Raw genomic sequence first — 27,231 nt, 5'->3', positions numbered from 1 at the left:
TGGACAGAGCCATGGACAGCTCTGTGAGATTGTGGTTGAGGACCATGGACAGCACCACGCTCGGCACCAAGATGTTGCAGTTGGGAACCATGGACAGCGCCGTGAGGTTGTGGTTGAGGGTCACAGACCGCACCATGGACAGCACTGCGAAGGCACACTTCCCCAGAGCACAGACAAGCCGGCACCCCCGGGGAACCCTTCCCTAGCTGGTACTGAGAGATGTAGTGTTGGTAACTGCCCTCCTCTCCAGGCTGCTGTGGGAACGCCTTCGGGTGAAGGGCGCTGCCTTTTACCGCCAGAGCAGCTGTCACGTGAAAGGAGAGGAACTGATTCAGGGCTCCCGACTAAACAACAGCCCATGGCTGCATGGAATGGAAGCAGCATGAGAGCCTGCTGGTCACCGGGCAGTCTGGGCCTGGGAGGGTCCCTCCCGGGAGAACAATAACTGCCCACACTGCCCTGAGTGAGGACTCGGGTTCCGGGCACAAGCATGCCCTTGGCAGAGAAAGCCCTTTCACTAAATGGCCCTCCGGCGTCCCGACAGCTGCCCCCCCATGTGACCACCTGGCCTGCTTCCTAACAGCCACCTGAGGAGGAGGATGGCAGCCCCACTCCCCCGCCTGTCTCCCTCTTTCTCACACTGTCTCCCCACATGCTTCTTTCCTAGTACATCATGTTGAATATGTAAAGAAAAATTTAAATATTTTAGGGTATCTTGATAATAGGTGTCATAGTATGATGTCACATCTGTTCCAGGAAGTTGCTCCAAACAATGAGAACACAAGAGAGAGAAAGAGGTTTTATATCTAGAAAACATCTCTGTCTCACAGAGCTGCGTCAGAAGAAGGGCTGTCCACGGCAGCGAAGGTTTCCGAGGGCCGTGGGACAGGCCCGGGGACGGGGTGCTGCTGGCTGGGGGTCAGGAAGGCTCCGGGCCACGGGCACTGCTCTGTGTGATGGGACCTTCCCTGTGAGCAGGGGGAATGCCTGTGACAGAAACGCCACCCGCACCATCTGCTTTAGAAAGTCCTTCCAATAACAAACAGGGGGGTGGGGGGTTCCCCTTCATGGAAAGACTTCTCCTCACTCCCCCACAGACACGTGTCTCTGAAGCTCTAAGGGTCCCCACGAGACTTGCAGTTTGGGGAGCAATGGCAGTGGCAGCTGGTCCCAGGCTCAGCCCCTGAACCTGCCTCCACGGCCCCTTCTCCCTGAGCCAAAGCAGCCCCGACTGGCCTCCTGCTGGAGCCTCTTCTACCCCAGGCCCCTCCTCATTGTGCTTCTCCGGCTTTAATAAACATCCTCTCAAAATAAAAACGACTAAACAAATGCCTCTCTAAAGAAAACTCCAAGCAGAGCTACAAAAGCTCAGGAAAGGGATAGCATGGCACCAACAGGGAATAAAACACGAGCTGGCAGAGCTCAGGAAAGAGGCAGGAAAACAAAATGAAGCTGTACTGGCAGCAGCCCAGAGAAGCCCAAACTGGCTGGGAGGCAGGAGGGTCAGAGAGGGCAGCACTGGGAGAATGAGCAAAAATACATGGAAACGCAGCCCCCCACCCACCCACCGTACCCCACCATGGGGGACATTCCAACACCCCGGTGGGTGCCTGAAATCAAGGATGGCCCCAAACCCTATGGATACTGTGTTGTTTTTTTTCCTACAGTACAGGCCTATGATAAAGTTAACTTCTGAATTAGGCACAGCAAGAGATTAACAATAGTAACTAATAATAAAATAGAATAATTATAACAAACTATTGTAACATAAGTTCTATGACTGCGTCTCCCTCAAAACACTTGAATGTACTGCCCCCACCTCATGGCTTCTCTGCGGCACAAAGGAACTGGAACTGCCGGCAGCACATGCCTGTGCTCCGGGGCCATCAGTCATACAAGCCCCGTGAGGCTATGGCTTCGATCTGACAGCTGGGACGGCCACTCTGTGACCAGCAGGCAGGCGGCATGTCAGCATGACTGAGCCGGACAAAGGCGTGCTGCTGTTCCCGGTGGGACAGAGCAGGACACTGTGCGATTTCATCACGCTGCTCAGAAGGGCACACGATTGAACACCAGGGAACTGCTTATTTCCAGCGCTTTCCATTTAATGACCTTGGACCACAGCTGACTGCAGAGGAGGAGGGGCGGCCGTGGTTCCGGTTCCGAGAGAGATGGAGGGAGTGCGCCGGACGAAGCTGTGACCTCCCCCCCCCACCCCCGCCGATGTGAGGGCTCTGGAAAGGAACCAGCAGCAGGCAGCCCGGGAGACAGCCCACGAGTCCCCATCTTCCCTTCATCCCTGACCAGGGGCTCAGGGCCTGGAGCTGGGGAGGGGCGCGCGGTGAGAAAGAATCCCAGGAAAAGCCCTCTCGCTGCAGCCACAGGCAGGCCTGGGGCTCCGATGTTCAGAGAGGGCAGAGGAAGTCCCTGTGTTTTCCCTGTTGCGTTGCACCCACCATGGCCCCAGGCAATCCAGGGGTGCTGAAGGGCCTGTGAGGGGAAGAAACCTTCATCCCCAGCAGGAAGGTCCGGGTCCCGAGAAGGAGGCAGCGGGCCCGTGAGTGCCCGGCTCAGGGGCCAGTTGGAACCGTCTACCTCGCAGTCTGGCTCTGTTTGGGGCCGGATCTGCCTGAATGCACATCAGGGCGAGCCTAGGAGTGGGCTGGCCTCTCTCCACCATCAGCCTGGGCATCTCCTTTCAGACCTCGCTTCGTCGTGCAGATCTGATGACTGCCACAGTGAGTTGGAAAAAGGGAGAGGAAAAAGTAACAAGACTGAAGTCTCAAGATGCAATACAATCTGAAATTGACTGGTATCGTGAGAACCAGAAACACCGCGGCTTTCACAGGGGAAGATGCCAGCTGGTAGAATCACCTGGCCAACACTTAGACGCCGTCATTGTAAAAGTATTCCAGGAAGTAAGGGTAAGCACCCTTTAAAAAAATGGAAACACGGAACGTCAGAAACTAAACAGAAAATATAAAGAAGAATAAAATGAAGATTTGCTTCTTTTCTTGCCTTATTGCATTGGCTAGGACTTCCATGTAAAGCTGGATGGGAGCTGTGACCATCCTTCCCTGGCCCCAGGCTTGGAGGGAAAGCTTTCAGTCTCTCACTGTCAAGTATGATGCTAATTGTACATTTTCTTCATCAAGGAGAGGAGGGTCATGGATACCCTCCATTCCTATTCTGCTGACACTTTTTTTTTTTTTGTGCATGGATGTTGAAATGTATCAAATGCTTTTTCTGCATCAATTGATAGAATCATGTGATTTTCTCCTATAAAACATTAATACGATGGTTTATATTGATTTATGGATATTATTCCATTCCCATGATCAAATCCATTTGGTCATGGCATAGTATTTCTTTTTACATGTTGCTGAGTTTTATTTTTTATTATTTGTTTGAGGATTTTTGTCTATATGTTCCTGAAGGATATTGACCCGTTGTTTTCTTGTGTTGTATTTTTTTGAGGGGGTCCAGTTTTGTTATCAATGTAATGGGGTCTTTCCTGACCCCCCAGTTTACAGCTGCACCCACTTCCTGTGCTTTTAGCTGCTTTATTTTCTTCATGACGCCCACCACCCTCTGACACACTACAGTATACACGTATTTTTGTTGTTTACTGTCCACCTCCCTCTCTGGAAGGTGGATCACCAAGGCTACTTCCCCTGTGACACTGAGAACACGCTGGACACGTGGCAGCTGCTCAGTAACACCTCTCACTAATAACGAGGCGTCCCTCTATGGAGACCAAATCAATAAGCTATAACGTTGATTGAAAAAGCAAGGTGCAACATGTGTGTGGCATGCTACATGTGTGCAGAAGGAAAACAAAGAATGGGTGTCCAGATCTGGATGGATAAATGAGAAACATGACCATGTGGTGGCTTCTGAGGAGACGGCTGATCCTTGGGAGGGGGTGGGTGGGAGGATGCATTGTTCCTTCCAAGCCTGCACAGTATGTCATTTTAAAATGCAAAACTGTAACAAAGTGAACGTTCTTTAGCGTACTGTGCCACTTCTGGAAATGTATTCTGAGAAAATAATCTGACAAGGACACAAAGACGTGTTCAAGGATATTCATAGAAGTCTGAATGGAAACGATCTGGAAACAATGTCACTCTCCAACAATGGGCAGCCCCACAATGGCCTACCACACAGCTAGTAAAACGTATTCATCTGTGCCCATTTAAATAACATTCACAGTATGAGGCTGATTAAAAAATGATACCCTTTTTGTGTGGGAAATGTGTGTTTGTGTACATTGAATTCAGGGAGGACTTTTACTCTCTCTATTTTTTTATACTGTTTGCATTTTGACAATACATCACTTTTGCTATCAAAACAAAGGCAATTAGATATCTCCATGTTGGAGAAGAGACAATGTTTCTTTCATTCAGACCTGGCAATGCTGAGGCCCAGGCTCCTTAACAAGGGGGCCGTGTGCTCCCAGTGACCTCAGCTGCTAGTGTGGTCACCAGACAGCAGCAATCAGGTAACGAGAGGGTGGCTGTGGCAGGTAACACTGCACTTCATTGGTGCCAGCACCTCTAAACAGTGCTTCCACCTGCGGGAACTCAGGTCCCCAGCAGCCCAGAGGGAGGCAGGGCGTGCCCCCTCACAGGGGAGACTGTCCTCCTGGCTCCGTCATTCCTGTGACCTGCCCCTCGCCCCGCACCGGTGAGTTCACCGGCGGGCTTAGCCTAACACCGCCGGAACCGGCAGGCGGCACAGAACCTGCTCACTGAGCCCACAGGAGCACACACAAAGGAGCGCCCGGCAGAGAAGCCCCGCCGCCTCCCTCAGAGAAAAGGCCGGGAAAGATCGCAGGGGAGGAGGGAGATGGGCTCTCCCCGGGAGAGAGGAGACCCAGGCCCGCCCGCCCACCGCCGCAGACAGCCAGTGCACACTGCATCGCTCCACGGCGTTTGCACCTCAGGTGTGCACCTGCACAAAGCGCCGCGAGGGGCCGCCCACACGGAGGGTGTTCCCACGCCCCAGAGGCTGGCCTGGGACGGACGCCACGAGCTTAAGACAGGCGGCCGGAGAGGGGAATGGGCTTGGGCTCTATGACAAACGCTCCTGGTCTCACACAGGCTGCCTCTGCTGTGGTGAGGGGTGAGGGGGGAGAGGTGAGGGCAGATGGGAGGGGGGAGGGGGGAGAGGTGAGGGCAGATGGGAGGGGGGAGGGGGAGAGGTGAGGGAAAATGGAAGGGGTGAGGGGTGAGAGGGGAGGGCAGATGGGAGGGGGGAGGGGGGAGAGGTGAGGGCAGATGGGAGGGGGGAGGGGTGAGAGGTGAGGGCAGATGGGAGGGGTGAGGGGTGAGAGGTGAGGGCAGATGGGAGGGGGGAGGGGGGAGAGGTGAGAGGTGAGGGGTGGGGGTGAGAGGGGAGGGCAGATAGGAGGGGTGAGTGGTGAGAGGTGAGGGCAGATGGGAGGGGTGAGGGGTGAGAGGTGGGGGGTGAGAGGTGAGGGCAGATGGGAGGGGTGAGGGGTGAAGGGTGAGAGGAGAGGAGTGAGAGGTGAGGGCAGATGGGAGGGGTGAGGGGTGAAGGGTGAGAGGAGAGGAGTGAGAGATGAGGGCAGCTGAGTGGGGGGAGGGCAGATGGGAGGGGTGAGGGGTGAGAGGTGAGGGCAGATGGGAGGGGTGAGGGGTGAAGGGTGAGAGGAGAGGAGTGAGAGGTGAGGGCAGATGGGAGGGGGGAGGGGTGAGAGGTGAGGGCAGATGGGAGGGGGGAGGGGTGAAGGGTGAGAGGTGAGGGGTGAGAGGTGAGGGCAGCTGGGTGGGGGGAGGAGCCTCTCTCAATAAGCCAGATGCTCTGAAGCTCACTGCCAGGCAGGCTTCAGAGAGAAGCGCTCGCTCAGGGAGAATGGTTAAGGGAGACACCACCCCCAAAGAGAAGGCTGTGGAAGCTGCAGCCTTGGCAAATGCATGGTTTTGTCATTGTTGCGAATCCTCACCCAAGGATATTTTTCTATTGATTTTTAGAGAGAACGGGGGGAGGGGGGGAAGGAGGGAGGAGGGAGAGAGGGAGGGAAAAATGGGTGTGAGAGAGACACATCGATTGTTTGCCTCCCTTGCCGGGGGCAGAAATTGAACCTGCAATGCATGAGCATACCTTGACCGAGAATCAAACCCAGACCCTTGGCCCACAGGCCAGAGTTCTAACCACTGAGCTCACTGGCCAGGGCAACTAATGCCTGATTTTACCTCAGTAAACCAATCCCTGCCTCCCAAATGTGAGCCCTGGAATAGCCGCCTTTCAAAGACCAGCGCCCGGTGTTTTCATTGGGGGCTGCAGCTGGGCCAGAGCGGGACCTGGAAGTGTACCCCCAAAGCCATGGATCTGGTCTCACAACTCGTCAATTCCACGAGCTGGATGACGGGGTGACAGGCGCCCCGAGGCCAGGCAAGCCCAGTCCCTCAGGAGCTCAGGCCAGCCTGGCTCTGGGTGGGGCAGGGAGGCGGCCTCGGAGCTGCAGGGTGAGAGCTGGCTGGGGCCGGGCTGGCTGCAGGGACAGAGGCTGGCGGCTCTGCAGCAGACCCTGGGGAGCACTCTCCACTGCCCCCAGCCCCTCCTCCCGGGCCCTTTCCCCAAAGGTGCTGAGGGGGCTTGGCTCTCCCTGTCCGGCCTGCACTGGGGAAGCGGGAGGGGCTTCCGGGCGGTTGTCAGGAATCTCTCCCTGCCAGCTCCGCTGAGGCCGCCGCCTGCTCCAGGTCAGAGGGGCTGTCCCGGCCCCACCTGGTGAACCCCAGTTACCAGCACGATGAGAAACCATGGACCCCGTGCTCCCAAACACAGCGTCAGAATGTGATGGCCAGCCGGCTCTTCTCACTCAGCACCACCAGCAAAGCACCCCCATCTCTCAAGCCGTCACCAGCACCAGTCACAGCCACACCACAAATCAAAACGGAATAATTAAAACCCGCATCCTCCGACACCACAGAGAAGGTGATTGCAAGGCGCTTCTAATGAGCAGTGTCTGTGATTTAAAAAGCCAGCGCCGTGACAGCAAAGGGCGCCTGGGTGCGTGACTGCGGTGACTCGCTGCCCTCTGACCCCGCCGGCCCCGCCCGCTGTCCCTTCTCGGTCCCGCAGCTCCTGTTCCCAGGCCCCTGGGTGCCGGCAGGAGGTTCCCGCAGGGGCTGGGCCGGGCGTATTTAGGGGGCGCGTCTGCATCCCCGCTGAGGGCATAAGGGATGGGGGCCGCTGCGGGCAGCCAGGGCGCCGTAGCTCATCTGTGATGTGCAATTCAGAAGCGATATTCTAGTAAGAGAGCTTTACGACTCGCCATCGCGGTAAATAAAAAATTATGATGTAATGGAATTAATATTTACTCCGAGTGCGACACAGACTATTCAAATGAAGTTGCCCCAGTGTCGCTTCACACCAGGGGAGTGTGCAAACGTGGCCGCCCCGCATCAGGACTTGAATTTGCTTCCCGTTACCGCCCACCGATGACTCCCCATCTTCCCATTTTCCAGTTCAATCCATTTCTGTGCTATTTCCCAGACAGCCCTGCAGCTAAAAGTATGGCTCTAGGTGTGTGTGAGGCAGTGCGTGTGTGTGTGTGTGTGTGTGTGTGTGTGTGTGTGTGTGAGGCGGTGCGGGCGGCGTGTGGGAGTCCGGCAGAGGGAGGAGCAGCGGGGAGGGAGGGTTCTGCACGGGTCCGAGGGGGCGTGGGGGCTGTGGGCAGCTGGGGAGAAGGACACACTTTCTCACTGGGTCCCACAGGGCACCTAAGACTCACCCCACATTCAATCCGACGCTTCCACGGGGAGTTTTTTTTTTAAAGAAAATAACGTTATCTCCAATCTAAACTATGCAGTGGCTGCTTGATTGTAAAACAAATATAGTATATAGCCCTAGCTGGTGTGGCTCAATGGTTAGAGTGCCAGCCTGCAGAAGGAAGGGTCCAGGGTTCCATTCTGGTCAAGGGCACATGCCTGGGTTGCAGGCTCAATCCCCAGTAGGGAGCGTGCAGGAGGCAACCAATTGATGATTTTCTCTCATCATGGATGTTTCTATCTCGCTCTCCCTCTCCCTTCCTCCCTAAATCAATAAACTATATTTAAAAAGAAAACAAAGACACCGCAAGCAATGCCCAGTTTCCTGTGAATTAGGACGTAAGGTGCAGGGAGAGTTGGCCCGGATTCTCAGGGAATCAGAACACAGTTGGGTTTAGCGTGAAGCTAATGGATTTCAGCTCAGGACCCTTCGCCCACGGACCTGGTGTAGGGTGCTAAGCCTTACCTACTGTCCATTACTGTCGCGGGTTATTCTTACACAAAGGCCCAAGTCCCGCTGACTTCGGATCCCATGCAACTGGGATCAGCCCCTGATCAGAAATAAGCTGGCATTTCAAAGCAAACCCAAACCGTCCTGTAAGAGGGGCTGGGTGAGGGGACCCCGGAGGTCCTGGCAGCGCTCTCCCTGTGCGGTGTGTGTGCGGGGGGTTGGGGGCGCTGCCTGCGGGGGACCAGGGAGGAGGTGGGGCGCAGGCTTGAGCTGAGGCACCAGCAGACAGCCACATGGCCCGCTCTGCCTCGGGGAGCTGCTGGCACGGGGTGAGGCTGGAAGCTCTGAGTCTGAGTCATGCGGCGGCAGCAGCAGCAGCGGGCAGAGTGCCCGCTGTAGACAAGGGGAGAATTCCAGGGGCGGGAGAGCGGGAGGGCCGGCCCCCGCCCCCCTCCTCGCCGAGGTCCATGGGGGATGCCGGGCGGGGAGGCAGCTGGCGGCGCTGTCACGGGCCAACACGGAAGCTCCTGCTCGGAGGCTGGGAGCATTCGGTAAAATTTCTAGGTGCCAAAGGGCCTTTACTATGAAGAAGCCGAGCCCCTCTTTCACATACTGCTCCCAGTTTTACTCCGGGTCTTCCTAACGGCAGCCCGTGGGCACACGGAGCCATCTGGGTCTGCACCCCCCGCGCGGAGCCTGAATCAGAATTCTCAGATGCTATTTGGAAGATGAGGAGTCAGGCCCAGAGAGAAGCGGGTCAGTGAGAGGTACGGTGCCAGCGAACTCCGCACATCGGACTGGCTACACCTGTCCCTTCGCTAACGCAGGGGCCTGAGTGCTGTGCCTGGAAGGCCTAGGCCGGCTGGGCCAGGCTGCTGGCTGCCCTGGGTGCCCTGCCTTGAGAGTTTGGCGACCCCATCTCAGCATTCAACCGGACCTGCCCGGCTTCCTGAATGCGTGCCTACAGCCTGGGCCAGGGCAGGGGGGCTCCCGGCCCAGCACAGGCCTGGCGGCATCGGAGTGCTTCCTGACAGTTCGCTGATAAGCCATTTAGTACGTGCCTGCTGCAGGAGGGCCTGACAGATGCACACACGAGCCCAGATGGATGTGACACACACAGCAGACTTCCGGGACCCAGGGCCCGTCCGGCGCTGAATGCTAGGACTTCCCCTGGAGCGGGTGCTGAGATCCTCCGGCTGCCGAGGGGAACTGCCCGCGCACACGCTCCGAGGACGGCGAGGGCTGATCCCGCGTCAGTTCACAGCCACGGAGAAGGCAGCCGCTGGGCCCCCAGCAGAAAGCACGCTCCTGGGGACCCCGGGGCCCGACAGGACCTGCCGTGAAGTTTCTGGAGCAGAAAAGCATCTTGGTGTCAGAGAGGGGCGGTGGTCGGGGGAGGGCTCTGCAGAGCCTGGGTTCCGACGGGAAGCAAGGCTGCAGAAACCCTGGGCTGTGAGTCAGGAGCCCCCTCCGCGGAGCGGGGAGCAAGAGGGCGGCCACGCCAGCTCAGGGGGCGGAGTGGCCAGTTTTCTGCTGCCCATGGCGGCAGCGTGGCACTCGGACGCTCGCCAGGTGGCAGGAGCCCCTGGTGGCCGGGAGACACTGTGCCCCCCCTCGGGGGGGGGGTCCATAGAGCTGGGGAGAGCTTTCTCCAGAAGGAACTCAGTCGGGGACCCGTTGGACACGTAGGCCAGTCCGAGTCTGAGCTCCCTCCTGAGACTTAGGGGGACGCGCAGCCGCTGACGCTGAGACAGAGCAGTGCCGTGGGGACCGGCTTTCAGAGAACGGTCCCCGGGTGCACAGCGAGCTGGGCGCAGGCTGGGGGGCGGGCGGGGAGGTGCTCAGGCCCCAGAGGTCCTCAGTGGCTCCCGAAGGAGCCCCAAGACACGCGCGCCGGCCAGGGCTGGGGTGCGGGCAGCTTCCAGGGAGCAGCACGCGGGCTCTGCCTGCCAAGCCCGTTCCCTCCGAGAACGTCTCCCCTTGGCCAGCGGCCAGCACGCCCAGCAGCTCCGAATTGATCCCCGGAGAAGGCCGCCCCATAAGCCGCCCCTCGCTCAGGCCCAGGAGCCGGAGCAGGCCGCCGCTCCCGCAATCCAATCTCCATACACTTTATTTTTAAAATGCTTCATCTCGGTCCGCCCGTCCTCAGATCGCCAATTGGGTTTGGCTTCTCTAAGTGGATTTTTCAGAGTGTAGGTGGAAAGTATATTCAATTTCAAATTCCTGCAAACTAAAATATTCCATAGAAACGTCAGACTGTGTTTTTGCCGCCCGCCGTCCCCGCGCCCGCGGCGTGCGCCGGCGTGGGGGCGGCCGCGCGCCCTTGGCCGTGACTCGCTGTTCCCGTTCGCAGGGCCGGGCAAAACAGCGGGGGCAGCGCCATCTGGGCTCTTCCCGGCACCGGTTCCCGTCTGCAGACAGTTGCTGGAAAGAGGAACGCGCTTCTCGAGTTCCGACTAAAAAGCCACATTTGGGCGGCAGCCAAAAGCGTCTGCGGTAACGCGGCCAGGGGAACGGGACCAGGCCGGCCGCCCTGTCCCCGTGTCCCTGGGCCTGGCTCCCTCCCCCCTCCTGCCAGCCGGCCGCCCTGTCCCGTGTCCCTGGGCCTGGCTCTCTCCCCCCTCCTGCCAGCCGGCCGCCCTGTCCCGTGTCCCTGGGCCTGGCTCCCTCCCCCGTCCTGCCAGCCGGCCGCCCTGTCCCGTGTCCCTGGGCCTGGCTCCCTCCCCCGTCCTGCCAGCCGGCCGCCCTGTCCCGTGTCCCTGGGCCTGGCTCTCTCCCCCCTCCTGCCAGCCGGCCGCCCTGTCCCCGTGTCCCTGGGCCTGGCTCCCTCCCCACTCCTGCCAGCCGGCCGCCCTGTCCCGTGTCCCTGGGCCTGGCTCCCTCCCCCGTCCTGCCAGCTGTTCAGGCAGCGGAGGTTACCCCGCGAGCACCCCGGTGAGGAGACCACTGCGCCCACAAGACCAGCAGCCACGGGCCAGGTGTGGCGAGGAGGCGGCGGGGCGAGGAGGCAGCCAGCCCCCGGGACACGCGCTCGGCGTAGACCTTCTCTCGGGTCAGGGAGTGAGGCGTCATTGCATCCGGTTAGACGAGGACACAGAGGTTCAGAGAGGCCCCCTGCGTCGGCACCACTACTCCTGGCCCTGCCTCCCCTTAAACCTACGTCTGTCAGGGTGACGCAGAGCGCGCCGGCCCGGGGCAGGGGCGCAGATGTGGAGGAGTGCTGGTTCCCACCACAGCCCGCACGAATGAGGGATTGGTTCTAATGTGGTCTGCAGAGTGGAGATTTGGATTTAGGCTCGTTAACACACACACACAAACATATCTCTTTGTCACTCCTCCCATCATCATCATCATCACATCATCAATACACACACACACACACTCACAAACGTATCTCTTTGTCACTCCTCCCATCATCATCATCATCACATCATCAACACATTACTCCTCCCATCATCATCATCATCACATCATCAACACACACACACACACACTCACAAACGTATCACTTTGTCACTCCTCCCATCATCATCATCATCACATCATCAACACACACACACACACTCTCACAAACGTATCTCTTTGTCACTCCTCCCATCATCATCATCACATCATCAACACACACACACACACACACACACACACACACTCTCACAAACGTATCTCTTTGTCACTCCTCCCATCATCATCATCATCATCACATCATCAACACACACACACACACACACACACTCTCACAAACGTATCTCTTTGTCACTCCTCCCATCATCATCATCATCACATCATCAACACACACACACACTCTCACAAACGTATCTCTTTGTCACTCCTCCCATCATCATCATCATCACATCATCAACACACACACACACACACACACACACACTCTCACAAACGTATCTCTTTGTCACTCCTCCCATCATCATCATCATCACATCATCAACACACACACACACACACACACACACACTCTCACAAACGTATCTCTTTGTCACTCCTCCCATCATCATCATCATCACATCATCAACACACACACACACACACACACACACACACACACACGGATTTGGAAGATTTTGCAACGATAAAAAGCCACTTAATACCCCATGAAATACAAGGCGGTAAATTGAATGGACAGTGATATTAAAATATTTCATTAGATGCTTTTTATGCCAAATTAAGCTGCTGCAATTATATTGATATTCACGGTCAGCATTCATCTAAAACTGTTTTAATACTTTTTTCCAATTTGGCGTGATTAATTCTTTCCTTTAAGAACACACTGGCTTTCAAGTTTTTGATTGTCTCCCTCGTCTGCTGGTGGACTTCTTTCTGCCAGAATGTGTCCTCCGTGAGGGATTCGTCCTCAAAGGGGTGGGATCGGCTCTTCAGGACATTCACTGCCCTGGGAACAGGTTTCCTTTACTTCCACAACTGCCTCCTCCCCGTGGCGGGCGTTAGCGGTGAGGCCCTCCGATGTATGACGTCCCTGCCTGCACCCCTGCCGCCATGGCCATTTGGTAAAGGATTCCTGGGCCAGTTGCCTAGGCCAGTGGTCGGCAAACTCGTTAGTCCACAGAGCCAGATATCAACAGCACAACAACTACAATTTCTTCGGAGAGCCACATTTTTAAAACTTAAACTTCTTCTAACGCCACTTCTTCAAAATAGACTCACCCAGGCAGTGGTATTTTGTGGAAGAGCCACACTCAAGGGGCCAATGAGCCGCATGTGGCTCGTGAGCCGCAGTTTGCCGACCAGGGGGCTAGGTTACTATTCCACCCAGCTGTAAATAAAAAAGCTACGAGTGTTTTTACAAACTGAACGAATGTCTTTAACAGAATTCCTGCTGCCGGGAAGGGACCAGCACTCGGGCGCAGAAGCAGAAGGGGGGCCGGGTGTGGAGGACAGTGTGTCCGTGGGCGCCAGCCACGTCAGTTCACTGCGTGGGCAGTGTACCCAGGGAATCACTAATTCTGTGTTTGCAAAGAATTTGGCTCTTGGAGTCAAAACAAATGAGTCACATTTTTGGATTCCTGTTCAGGAAATATTTGTTTTGGCTTCTCGGCAGTTCTCTCCTCATTTGGTTGGCAGCATCATAAAAAAAAAAAAAACGGTGTCTGAATGGCAGTGCCAATGGCTGTGTCCAAGATGCTCGGCCGCGCCCTGGCACCCGTTACTCAGGCCGTTTCCACCATCGGACACGGATGTCCTCAGTCCATGCAGAGCCTCCGGGGGACTGACTCAGCAACGGCCTTCGCACGCGGCACAGAGCCTGTGCGGCTCCATGGGGGGGTGGGGGGGGGGGGGGGGGGGGGTGAGGGAGTCTGAGCTACAGCCCCCCACCTGCGGGCTGGCTCCCTTCGTCCCGTTTATTCAACAGGAAGAAGGCCATGCCGCCAATTATGAAGCAATTACCTCCACGGTCACCGCAAGCCCGGCCTCCCCAGGAACGGCTGCCCTTGCGGCTCGCTGGGCAGAGGCTGCCACCCGGAGCCCAGCGCGAAGCTACCCTGCAGGACCCTCTGGACCGTCACAGACCCCCTCGGACCCAGCGCCTTCGCGTTGGGACAGGGGCGTCTTGCCATGGGGCAGGGGCTGGAACCCCCAGCGCGCCCCCGTGAGCCAGGGCAGGCTCTCTGGTGCATCCCCAGCGCTCTCTCCTGGGGCACGTGGGAAACCAGGAGGGGGCACCCGCTGGCAGGTGGGGCAGGGGGAGTCCCTGTGAGGCCAGGTGGGCAAGAGGCGGGCTGGGTGTCAACCTGGGAGGGTCACGGGGCTGGGTTGTTTTCTGTGTGTTTTAAGGCCAAGCAGCTTCTGACGTTTACACTCACAGGAACAAAGGCTCCACGGAGGCCCGATGGCCTTTACGGAGGCTGCGAGGTTTCTACAGCAACCGAGGGCTCCCAGGATGCCGTGCACCCCCTGGGCCCGCTGGGCCTGGCATTGGGGGCACCCCCTGCTCTGTCTCCCCCGCTGGAGACTCCGTCTCTGTTCCAGGGACCCCCGTCAGCTCGGCCTCCCTCTCCTTCCACGGAAGGAGGCTGAGAGCATGGCTCCAGGGCCCCGCGCCTGCCCGGCAGGCAGTTTGGAATGCAGACCCGCGTCCCGGCCATGCACGGAGGGCTCCGGGAGCACCAGAAACAGCTACCTGGAGAGGACGCCGGCCCGAGGCATGGGGGAGCGGGGAGGGGCCGGGGTTACCTCTGCAGAAGCCTGGCCGTTTAGCGCCGGCTGTTCTGACAACGCTCGGCGCTGCCCGGAGCAGCTGCTCCCAGGACGGGCTGCGTGGCACTCTGCCGGGAGGGAGCGGCTCGGGAAGGATGACTTGTGTGGCACATGACAGCTTTCGGGGCCGCTGGTCCCCTGGCTCCGACCCCGGCCATCTGCAGCCTCTCACTTCCCAAGCCTGGGGCCCGGAATGCAAAGCAGAAGTGGGAGAGGAGACTAAGCAGAAAAGGAAAAGAGATTTTTTTAAAAAGAAAGAAAGAAGCCAGACCACCTGCTTTGAATAATGACAAGCGAAGCCCCTCTGTCTTCCAGGCAGCAGCCTGATCTGTGTTTTTAAACAACAGCCTGATGCCACCCCCTTCTGAAAGCCTTCCCAAGGCCCCTCTGCTCTTCCAAACGCCATATCACAGCCCAGGAAGCCTGCAAGGCTCAGCTCCTCCCCTCCGGACCAGCTTCTCCCTTCCTCACTGCCCTTTCGCTATGCTCCCTCCGAGAACACTGGAGTTCACTGACTGGCTTTCCTTCCTCCCCTTCCTTGTGCCTCAGGGCCTTTGCACATGCTCTCCCTCCGGCGGAATGCTTTCTCCTCTCCTCATTGCACTCCCCATCCCACCCCACTCACTTCTCAGTGAAACATCGCTTCTTCTGAGCTGCCTTCTCTCATCGTCAGGTCAGATCAGAGCAAGGGGGAGGAAGTTAAATCGGTCTTTATTATTTCCTTTCTTCAGCACACTTTGAGTTTAGTTTTTTGTTTGTTTGTTTGTTTTTTCCTAGTTTCCTGAGGTACAAGGTTTGGTTATAGTTTGAGCTCTTCCTTCGCTTTTGATATGGGCATGAAGACATATAACTCTACATTTTGGTTAATTATCTTTTAAAGAGAGATTTTAAGGCAAGAAGGTGGGTAGTATACATTTAACGCCCCCCCACATTTTTACCATTTTGCTCCCTATTCCTTTGTGTAAATTTGAGCTTTCATCTAGTCACATTTTCATTAAGCCTGAGAAAACCTTTTTCATATTTTCATAGAATAAATTTTCTCAGCTTTTTTGTTTAAAAATGTCTTTTATTTCAACTTCATTTTTGAAGAATTGTTTACTTAACACAGAATTTTAGGTTGAGGTTTTTTTTTTTTTCTCTTCACAATTTAAGATGTTCCATTGTCTTCTAATCTACAGTGTTTATGATGAGAAATCAGCTGCAGTTCCTACCTTTATGATGTGTCTTTTTCCCCCTGCCAAATTAAAAAACTTCAGCTTTGTTGCTGGCTTTCGATAATTCGATTAGAATAGTTCTTGACTTCCTTTTATTTATATTTGTCCTGTTTCATGTTCGGGTTCACTGAGCTTGGATCTCTGGTTTTATACTTTTATACACTTGGCAAAGTCTTGGCCATTATTTCTTCACAAACTTCTCTGATGACCTTGACCCCTTACCCCCCACCCCAGTTTATCTTACCCTGTTATGTTTTATTTATCCTACCCTTTCTTCTCTGGACGCTTCAGTCTGAGCAGTTTCTATTGCTATATCTTTAAGTACACTCATCATTTTTCCAGGGTTTAATCTGCCATTAAGCCCACTGCAGTACTTGGACTCTGCGATGGCCCCAAAGATCCCAACCTCCCGTTATTCACAGCCCGTGTAACCCCCACCTCTTCTCCGTGAGCATACTGGAATTTGCTTCAGCAGGATACACCACACGGGTGATAGAATATCACTCCTGCGATTAGCTTACAAGAGACTGCGACTTCTGTTTTGCTAGCAGACGGCCCTTGTTGTATTTCTGGTTTGCACACTTTGATGAAACACGCTGTCACACTGGGAAGACCGATATGGAAAGGAACTGAAGGTGACCTTTGGCAAAAGCTAGCCAGGAATGGAAGCCCTCAGTCCCAAATGCTCACAACCACCCAGAATGCTCAGGAGCACACCCCCCCTCGGCTGAGCTTTCAGATGAGCCCTCAGCCCTGACTGGCATGCTGACTGCAGCCTCGGGAAAGACCCTGAAAAGAGGACTCAGCTAAACCACTGCTGGACTCCCGACCCACAGAAACTGTGAGAGGATAAATGTGTGTTGTTTTAAGCTGCTAAATTTGTGGTGATTTTTAAGATATCAATCGATAACTAATACCTTTATCTGGTGAAATTTTCACTTTAGATATTGCATTTTCCAATTATAAAAGTTCTATTTGGTTCTTTTTCTATCTTGTGGTTCTCTCCTCATACTGTTCATCTTTTCCTCTAAATCACTGAGGATATTTACAATAGCTGTTTAAAAGTCCTTATCTTCTAACTCCATATCTGTGTTAGGTTGGGTTCCATTTCCACTGCCTGATTTTTATCCTGGATATGGGTCATGTTTCCCCATTTCTTTGGCTGTTTAATAATGTTTGACTGAATGCAGGACGCTGAGTGTGATTTTGCTGCGTTGTTTTAAGGATGTTGAATTTTATTCATCAGGCACTTGCAGATCAGCTTGCTCACTTTCAGGTTTGTTTTTATGCTTTGCTAGGAGGTCAAGGGGTCTAGAGCATTCTTTTTAAATATATATATATATTTTTTTATTGATTATTTACAGAGAGGAAGGGAGAGGGATAGAAAGTCAGAAACATCGATGAGAGAGAAACATTGACCAGCTGCTTCTTGCACATCCCCCATAAGGGATGTGCCCGCAACCAAGGTACATGCCCTTGACCGGAGTCGAACCCAGCACCCTTCAGTCCACAGGCCTACGCTCTATCCACTGAGCCACACCGGTTTTGGCAGTAGAGCAGTCTTTACTCCAGGGAGAGGTTGGCCCTTTGTTGAAGGTGTGATCCTTCTGACTGCCTCAGGCACAGACTAACATCTCTTCGCCCAGCCTCACCCAAGAGTGACCACCTCCCATTTCTGTGTAAGTTCTGAGAATATTTTGGCCGACCTCATGAAGTTTCACCTCACACACACTCAGCTTCATGTTTAGCCAAAGATTCAAGGTGCAAATCTTCCCACCTCTTTCTCGGCTTCTCTCCTTCTTTCCAGTTCTCTGCTCTCTAAGGCCCAGTGGCCTTGTCCTTCCCAAACTCCAACCTCCATCTCCTCAGCTCAGCTAGCCTGAGCGGTTACCCCACCTCACGCTCCTGGACAGAGGCCCCAGCGGAAGCCAGAGCTCATCTTGCTTATTCCTCTCAGCTGTTACAGTCCTGCGTGTCTGCTGCCAGTGTCTGACAACAGTTGGGTCACATACTTTGTCCAGGATCTAGCTGGTGTTTTAGCGGGACGGTAAATTTGCTACCAGTTACTCTGTCGTGGCCATTAGAGGTCTCGGGCCATTTTCAGAGATGCACAGTGGGGACAGGATCGGCACTGAGCTCTGCCTTCACACCCTCTCACACCGAGCCTCTGACATGCGGTGCAGAGCTCACACTCCCAGCCCACTGTTCCAGGTGCTCTGCAGGGACACGTGGTGACTGCATGGACAGCGCAGGAGTGCAGCTGCTCAGAGGCGGCCCGTCCCCACCACACCCCAGCGGCCTGAGGACTCGGAGGCCCTGCTCCCTGTCCCAGTGATGGTTCTGGGAGCCAGCAAAGCCCCAGAGGAAGCCAGCACTGCTGCTCAGCGTTATTGCTGGAGACTTGGATTAATTCACATGTACATATTGGCTTTTTATTTTATTACTAGAGGCCCGGTGCTCGGATTTATGCATGGGTGGGGTCTGGCTGACCCGCCCTGGATCAGGCCGATCAGGCCTGGCTGGCCAGGTGAAGGGGATGCAGGAGGTTGACCAACTGTCCCCAACTGATTGGGGGGAGGGGCAATCAGGGGCCGGGTTAGCTGGGGGGAGGGGCCATGGGCAGTTGGCCAACCCTGCCCCCTGGTCAAACTCTCCGTTGAACTCTGGGGTGAGGGGACAATTTAAATATTAGCCTTTTATTATATAGGATTATTTTTTATTTTTTAAAATATATTTTTATTGACTTCAGAGAAAGGAAAGGAAAGGGAGAGAGAGATACATAAATTATGAGAGAAAATTATTGATTGGCTGTCTTCTGCATACCCCATGGGATTGAGTTTAAAATACGGGCATGTGCCCTGATGAGGAATCGAACCATGACCTTCTGGTTCATAGGTCAACGCTCAACCACTGAGCCACACCGGCTGGGCCAAACTGGCTTTCTATAAACAGAAGCCAGACAGCGTCCCATGCATCCTGAGCCGAGGGTCCGCCTCCGGGGCCCGTCAGCAGCCCCTCCTCCGTGAGCGGATGGAACGTGGCTGAGGCTGTGACCGGGCAGGACAGGAAATGACGCTGAGCTGAAACCTGGCGGCTGTTTTTCCCCTTTTAGATCCAGGAGCCAAAATATTGCGAAGGCTTTTTATAAACAAAGATAATGAGTTGTATAAGTTATGCAAATTAACGAATGCTGCTGCATTTTCTAGAAGTAGCATAAACTGCATTATTTATTTATGTATCTTTTGGAATAAAAATAATTATATTTGGATATTATACCTCACAGGGCTCTCCTATTGTTTTCTTATTAGTGTGTGGGGTTTTGAATATGAAACAGACTTGCTAACCAAAGGCTGTGGTTTCCTTTGCACCTGGGAGGTGACAGTGACCTTTCAGAGGACGGGGGTGGGGCAGCGTCCCTGACCACAGCCCTGCACCAGAAGGACACGTGTGGGCCACGGGCCGTAGGCCGGCTTGGTCAGCAGGTGTTCGTTATTTCCAACTAGTATGGCCCCTGGGCGACACCCAGTGTCATGTCCACTCCCTCCGCCTTCCCATCTCCACTCCTCAGCGTGGTCCCCGCCAGCAGCCTCGGCACCCCTGGGAATGCCTCCTGCGGCGTCCCAGGCCCCGCCCAACGGAGTCAGAATCCCCAGAGGACTCACCGGGTCCATGTTAGAGAAACACCTTCTGTATCACTGAGGGCGAAGGCCAGTCCCCCCGCACCCTCCTGCAGCAGACAGACGCACACCGGAGGGCACAGGGCTGGGCCCCAACTCTGCTGCTCCCCAGTCACGGGACCCCCCACCCCCCGTGTGTCCCCTCACGTCTAGCACGTATTAAAATGAGCCACGCATCATCACACGTCGTAATCCTTAACGGCATCCTATTAGGAGTATTAAACTGGCAGAAAAGAGGGTGAGGCAGAGCAAATGAAACAAGGTCTGGAGACGCACAGGCTCAGGAACACTCTGCTGCCGCCCTGCCCACTGACGCCGAGCCACGACCATGTGCCTCCGTGTCTGATGTTCAGAGCAGAGCCCGGTCAAAGAACACGTGTGAAACAGCACCGGAGCGTAACCTCGTGTACACAGCGCAAGCTGGGCCCGAGGCGGCGGCGGCGCTGAGCGGAGCGCCCTCCTCCTTGGGAGGACCATGTGCTGTGAGGCGAGGGCCCCCTCCCCCCCACCGCGGGGGGGGGGCAGGCTCATCGCTCACTCTCAGGTGCGGAGACACAAAGCAAAACAAAGCAACAGCACCTCCGACGACGGGAACAAAAGGAACGGGAGGAAATTCACTGAATTTATTTCATCGCATCTCCCTTCTTCACGGAAAAACAAGACCCCAGTGTTCCACCTTCTGGTGTGGGTCCAACAGGACAGGCCGACTAATTGGGTGTAAAGAGCGGGGCGTCGCAGGGCCTCCGCTCACGTCAGTGTGACCACGGCCCCTCCTGCCCCGCACGGCAGCGTGTCTGTTGTTAGAATTCAGCCCATTCACAATATGTCAGTGCAAACACTGTGTGCAAAAGACAGTAGGAAAAGCAGCTTCTCTATTTCCTGGCGCGTTTATTTCTGTCTCCCCTCCTCCATCTCCCCATTTATCCTGCGTGTCCATCTGGAGGCCCAAAAAAGTCACAGCAAGTTAGGAGGCATAACGAGGCGCACTCAGCTGCCAGCGAGCCTGCGAGTGTCACCGCCAGGTGCTGTGAAGGAAGAGACGCGGCCAGGATGCCGTGCACATCTCGTCTCCGAACATCCCGTGCGCCATTCGAGGGAGCAAGGATGACACTGGGTGTCACTGGTCTGGGAGGGAGGCGATGCCAGCGAGGGTCCCTGAGCCACCCCTGGACAAGGAGCCGGGTCGGGTCCCCGGTGTCACTCCCAAGGCCCCTGCCACGCAGTCCCCGCTCAGGCACCAGAGGCCTCTGCCCCCAGCAGCTACCTGGACTCCGATGGGCCTGCCGTCCCCATACCGGTTCAGTCATGCAGGGAAGGAAAACAGGATCACCCTGAGCTAGCACCCTCCCAGCCCCACTCCTCCAGGTGGAGCATCCCCCAGCCTCTATTCCCCTGCGCCCCTTCCCCCATGCCTCTATTTCCACACGCTTTGCTGGCCGGGGGGAAGCAGACAGAGCACCGGGGCCTCCTTAGTTTGCAAACATGTCTCCTCCCTGAGCGGGGACTAACTCACGCCCACTGCAGGGGCGGGGCGGCCGGAAGCTCGTGCCCCTGCAGGTGGCTGCCCCTCGGGGAGGGCCCACAGTGCCTGGGACAGAGGCACTTCCCCCGTTACATTAGGGACCTGGGAGATGCGGAGACGATCAATAATTTAGCCTTCAGCAGGGTGAGGGCCAGAGACATGCTTTACCGATGCAGACAGCCGTATCTGGTCTCACCGAGCGGGGTGAAGCGCAGACCACGTTTTAAAGGCAGCCCAGCTTCCCATGGCGCCGTGCTGCTACAGAACCAAGGCTGCATCCTGGTGACAGGTAACTTTGAGGCTGCTGCCCGTGGGGGCCAGACAGGGAGAGGCAGGGCGAGGTCTAGCGCGGGGGTCTGGGTCCCGCTGTGAAGGACCCCCTGAGATTCCCATTCCTGACCTCAGGGGCTAATGGGCAGTCACGGCAGGGAGGGTGAGGACACAGGCCAGTGTTCGGGGTGCTCAACAGACGGCGCCTCACTGCTCCGTTGCCCGTGGCGGTGGTCAGAGAAGGGGGACCTTGAGCAGCAGGAGGGTCCCCCGCCCCGGCCTCCGTGGGCTCAGGGCATGGACAGAACACAGAGGCTGCTGAGCCACCGCAGAATGCACCGCGGACGCTACTGATTAACACTGTCATTACACCAAGTGGCGGGGACCTGTCCCCGGGGGGGGGGGGGGGGCGGGCAGTTAGAAATCACAGAGCCACTGGTCTGAGTTCCTGAACAGGCTCTTCCCAAGCATATCGGGTAACGGGAAATTAGTTAGACGTGACAGCGTACCAGCAGAATGCGGCACAAGAAATGCGGGAGACTAAGTCAGGGGAGCCCCGGGGGTTCCTCCGGGGAGCACCCCAGGCCTGGCCCCTCCCCCGGCGCCACCACAGGACCCCTCACTGGGTCCCCGGTCCCAGATGTGCAGCCGGCGGGACACACACCTGCCGGGACCAGCCGCGGGGCTGGGCGGCCTCGGAGGACAGGGTGGGGTGAAGGCTCAGCCCGTCACCGCTCAGAGCGAGTTCCCCTGGCCACCTCCCCAGGCCTGTCCTCGGGGACACACGCTTATTCTGAACCGCAAGCCCCTGCCGCGTGTGGCAACAATGTCCACGGAAATACCAGCTTCTGCTTCTGTCTGTTTTCCAGCTCGAAGCTGTGCTCTCCTTCCTCCCTCACACACACACACACACACACTCACACACACACTCACACCCGTGCGGCCTGCACTCACATGGCCCCGTGAGCCTCCAACTCGGCTCTTCCACCTGCCACCTTCCTCCTCACGTGCTCACTGCTCTTTCCCACCTTGATGTGGGCACCATGGGTACATGTGGCTGGGGGCTGTGTTGGGTGTGTATGGCGGGTACATGTGGCGGATGCATGTGGCCAGTGTGTGTGGCAGGTGCATGTGGCCAGTGTGTCTGGCCAGGGTGTGTGGCTGGGACTGCATGGCTGGTGCCATGTGGCGGGTGCATGTGGCCAGTGTGTGTGGCGGGTGCGTGAGGCAGGTGCGTGTGGCCAGTGTGTGTGGCTGGTGCCATGTGGCGGGTGCGTGTGGCGGGTGCGTGTGGCCAGTGTGTGTGGCTGGGACTGTGTGGCTGGTGCCATGTGGCGGGTGCGTGTGGCGGGTGTGTGTGGCCAGTGTGCGTGGCTGGTGCCATGTGGCGGGTGCATGTGGCAGGTGCTTTAAATACTCTCCCATCAGATACTTTACATATCCCCCCAACAGCTGCACAGGGTGCCTCTTTATCTCGTGGCCGCCGGCGGAGCTGCAGGGGCCGGCCTGGCCACGAGGCTGCCGGCTATTTCCCGCCCTGTTAATTCCTGACGCCGTAACCACCATTCCACCCCGCTCCTAACGGAGGCGCCTTTCTCCTTTGTAACGTGTGGCCCGAGTGTCCAAAGACAGAGCATCAGCCCTAACGAGGCTGACTCCAAAACACGCCCTCGCTTCTGCTGCTCGCTGTGGGCTCAGGGCCCGCAGGCGTCAGCCCAGCCAAACTAAGCTCTTCTCGGCTGAGGGAGGTCGGAGAGGGCGGCCGGCACCTCCGCCCGCAGATGGCCGGGCCGGGGTTCTGGCCGCCGCAGAGCCGCCTGGCGGGGAAGGCTGTCAGCTCAACCGCAGGAGCCACGGCCTCGGCCACGACTGCCTCTTGGCCCCGAAGGCAGCTGCAGGCGGGCTGGAGGCTCCGGGTGACCCGGAGGCGGACGCCTGTCTGATGGGGCTGGAGAGGGACGGACACGGTGCCAGGCAGGCACCTGCCACTTTAAATCACGTCAGCGGCCGTACCGCAGCCTCGGTCAGTGCCCACGCTTCTTCCCACCCAGCCCGTTACTGCCCGCCCCCAAACACGCCTCGTTCCCTATGGTCATGCCACTTCCGAAGGCCACATCGGCCCGGTACCCCTCCTGGTGCCCCGCTCGGGCCTGTGCTTCCCCCTCTCAGTTCTCGTCGCCTGCGTCAGAGCCACCCGCTGGGCACTTTGTCCCCACGCAGTCATGGGGAGGGGACATCCCTGCACCCATCACACCTGCGGACAGCGGCTCACAGATGAGGGCGGTGCTGACTGGTCTGGAAGGACCACTGTCCCGCTGAGTGAGGTCCAGGGGCAGCTGATGTCTGGCCAGCATACGCGCCTGAGTGAGTGCCAGGCGCCTCGGCTCAGACCCGGTGCCATGCAGCTCTGTGGTGGGATGTGGGGCAAGAAAACCCCTCTCTGAGGCTCAGTCTCCACCTCCGTGAAATGGGTATAACAAGCGCTTTGCATGATTTTTGTTTTTTGTTAACCCTTACCCAAGGATATTTTTCCATTGAATTTCAGAGAGCGTGGAAGGGAGGGAGGGAGAGAGAGAAACATCAATGTGAGAGGCACATCGATTGGTTACCTCCCACCTGCACCCAGACTGTGGCCAGGATGTCAGGGATCGAGCCTGCAACCCAGATACAGGCCCTGGATCGGGAATCAAACCCGGGACCCTTCAGTCCTCAGGCCGGTGCTCCATCCACTGAGCCAGGCGGCCGGGCTGCCCGAGGGTGAAGGAGACGGCGCACCGGGGAGAAGTGCTGGCCTGCGGCCGCGCCTGGCTCTGCTCTGCAGCGGGGACCTGCCGCGGAGCAGCCGGGGACGGGGGGCCCGGAGCTGGCCGGGCCTGAGGACACTCGCCCTCCGGGAGAGGCGCCAGGAAGCCGCACGCGTCTGGGCCCGGAGAAAAGCACCGGGAGCACGAACGTCCTCCTCCCGCTGGGCCGGGAGCAGCAGCACCTCCACTCCCCGGCCCAGGAGTGGCGGCCAGGAGGCAGCGGACACCCGGAGGCGCCCGCTGCTCCCCGGGAACCTGCCCCCCTTCCCCCCTCAGCATAGAGCCATCTTCAGGCACGCTGCGGTCCATCTCAGGAGACGTCGCCAGCACACCCACCCTTCTCCTCCCGCCAGCCTGTCATCCGGGACCTCATTGTGCGGCCTGGCTCACAGACAAGACAACGCATCACAGGCCTAACGGGCTGCAGAGCGGCCTCCTGTGCGGCCCCAGGAGATCGATGTGCCATCGAGGGGGGCCCTGGCCAGCCCCCAGCGCACAGGAGCTGAGTGCCGGGCAGCACGGGCAGGCCCCCGCCTGGCCTGCGGGAGGCTCAGAGCGAGGGCAGCGATGAACGGTTCCTCCTCGTGTCTTTATCGCGCCCTTGAACCCAGCTCGGGTGGCCGAAGATCACGGCTGCCAGGTCCGGCCAGGCCCCGCCAGGCCACTGCCTCCCCAGCCCTAGGTCCCAACTGGGAAGCCCCTCCTCCGGGGACAGAAAGCTCAAGTCCACGCACAGTGCCATTCCGGTGGGAGGGACGCTCACCTGCCGGTCCTCCCGCCCGCTCACACCGCACCGAGAGTCCGGAAACCCCTTGCAGCCCTGCGCGTCCTTCCTCCGTGTCCTGAGGGTCCACATGCCACATGTGTGCACACGTCAGACCTCCGGTGCGGGAGCCACCATCACTCCGAACGTAACCGTGGCCTGAGAATCACCATTCTGCTGCCATCAGTGAGACCCTAATGGCCAGCCGAGGGAGGGAGTGATGGCTCTGCTCCCTCAGCCTCTCACTGTCATGTCTCAAGGAACAGCCCACCTGTCACCTGCCACCAGGGCGCCTGTGCTAGTGCCACCGAGGGCGAAACCACCAGGACCTGCGGCAGGGGCCATCTGCCTGGGGTCCGGTGTGAATTCCCTGGAACCCGGCACCCCAGCCTCTCCTCTCCCTATCGCTCACCGGGGGGATGCTGGCAGCAGAGGCTAAGCTGTGTATCCAGTGGCCAGGCGTGTCCCTGACCGGTCCAGGCCCGCATTCCTCATCTCAGAGCCTTTTTCACCATCATCATAAAGCATTGTTTTCAGTGTTTACAAAACAAAGTTCTCTCTCTCTACGGTAGGGGTGTCGAACTCAATCAGAGAAGGGGCCAAAATCTAAAATCCAGCCTAAATCGCGGGCTGAATGGTTTACTGAACAGTCATAAACTGTCATTGTGATGGAAACGCAGCAGAGTGCAGTGATGACAGCGCGGTGCGGGCCACATTGCAAGGCCTGGCGGGACGGATTTGGCCTGCGGGCCTTGTGTTTGACACATGTGCTCTACGGGGTCAGATAATACAATAGAAGCCAGCGGATGCTCCTTTTAACATCCCAAAACACATGATTCACATAGAAAAGGCGTAATGACATGTGTGTCACCAAGAACATCAGCATGCAGGGGCCACTGAGCTCACGGGGCCGACGGTCCTGCTGGTCATTCCTGGCACCTAGCGACCCCACACTTTGGCGGACCCCATATTCCAGCGGACCCCGCAGGCAGCGGGCACAGGGCCCTCCCTGACCACTTTGAACACCAGGCGGGCACAGGCAGCTCCTCAGCTCCTGGCCCAGACAGCCCCTGCGCCTCCCCGGGAGGACCCTCCGCAAGGACCCGCAGGCGCAGAGAGGAGGCGCTCGCTGCCGAGCCGGCCACGGTGCATCCGGTTCATGTCCTTTCCTCTGGCCATGCCCCTGGCTCGGCCCTCACACCGGGCGAGAGGAGCCAGAATGTGCCCACAGCTGCCCAGGTGAGCACGTGTGGGCAAGAACAACAGCAAGGAAACCAGGCGGCCCGTCTCCCCCGGGACCCAGAGGAAATCTGCAGGAGACCCCGATGCTGTCTGCAGGGCTCATCCCCCCCAATGCATCCCCTAGCCCTGCCCCAACCCCCTGCACCTTAGGGCCCCCCATCCCCGGAGTTATCTGTAACACAGGGTGCTCCCTGAGATGCCCAGAGGGAAGCAGAGGGCATGTCAGTAGAGGAGGGAGTGAAGCCCCCCCACATTCAGTGCACCCCAAGGCGCCTCCACCCTCAGCCCCACACTCCACTCTGCACACCAGTGGCTCCGGGACACAGGAGCGCTCTAGCTAAACCCGATTTCATGGGAAACGCGGACGGGGGACTGCAGGGGAAGAAGGGAGGAGAGAAGGAACGAACAAAAGTGCTTTCACAGAGGTGCCCGCCTCGCGGCCGGGGCCAGGCCGCCCTCCGCGCCCGACGGGAGCCCGAGGCCAGGAGGCCCTCGCTCTTTACCTCCACGCCCTGGACCTTGAGCTTCATGTGGTCCTCGCGGGTCGTCTTCCCATCTTTCCTCTTCTTCCAGCAGTAGCCGTCCTTCCGGTACTTCACCTTCTTCCTGTTGTAGAGGATCATGGAGCCATTCTGCGGTCTGCGAACGACAAAGGGCGGTTACCGAGAGCCGGCAGAGGGCACGTCTGCGGAGAGAGACGCCATCTGCCAGCGACTGTCCCCACGGGGAAACCACCCCCGCGCTCGCTGGGGCCTCCGTTTCACCGTTTACCGCCGTCCGGACCGCCCGTGCTCTGTGGCCAGCTCTGCTTGTGGGTTTGGTACCCAATGAGCTCAGTGCGGCCATGATCGGCCTAACAAACACCCCTCAGTCATCGTCACCAGCTACTGGATTCCGAGATGCCAGGGCCTGTGCTCCGCCGGAAAACTGGGAGAAATGGGGAGAGAGCAGCCAGAGCCGGGGGTGTGGGGGCACCTGCTGCATCCTGTCTCCTGTGGGAGGACTTTCTCCTCTCGGTCCAACATCGCCCGCGTCAGGAGACAGATAAGGCGACACGGACGCCAGGGGACTGTGTTAGGAAGGGGCCAACTGGAGCTCGGCGCCTGCGCCCAGTGCCCTGGTTCACGGCTGCATCAGCCGGGCTGGTGGAGGAGCGGCCGTCCCTTCTTCCTGGCGAGCTGGTGCCCATCCTTCTCCTCTGGGCTCCAGTGGCCAGGGGACCCTCCCGGGAAACTGCCCATCGGGCCCACAGCCACGGAATCGG

The 27,231-nt window shown here is 57.5% G+C and overlaps 1 protein-coding gene across 2 annotated transcripts in view; it reads right to left on the bottom strand.

Moving 5' to 3' along the window:
- The window catches only part of CAMTA1 (calmodulin binding transcription activator 1), a 551,076-nt gene that overhangs the window by 218,121 nt on the left and 305,724 nt on the right, over positions 1 to 27,231 (bottom strand). For both annotated transcript variants that reach the window (XM_045570571.1, XM_036460843.2), the window contains one exon: positions 26,471 to 26,606. In XM_045570571.1, the coding sequence (XP_045426527.1) occupies positions 26,471 to 26,606 (136 nt within the window). The remainder of the gene's footprint in view (positions 1 to 26,470; positions 26,607 to 27,231) is intronic.

Source organism: Pipistrellus kuhlii, unplaced genomic scaffold (genome assembly GCF_014108245.1).
Source record: "Pipistrellus kuhlii isolate mPipKuh1 unplaced genomic scaffold, mPipKuh1.p scaffold_m20_p_34, whole genome shotgun sequence".
Taxonomy (NCBI): domain Eukaryota; kingdom Metazoa; phylum Chordata; class Mammalia; order Chiroptera; family Vespertilionidae; genus Pipistrellus; species Pipistrellus kuhlii.
The sequence above is the reverse complement of the archived record's forward strand: the minus strand, read 5'-3'. Positions and strand labels throughout refer to the sequence as shown.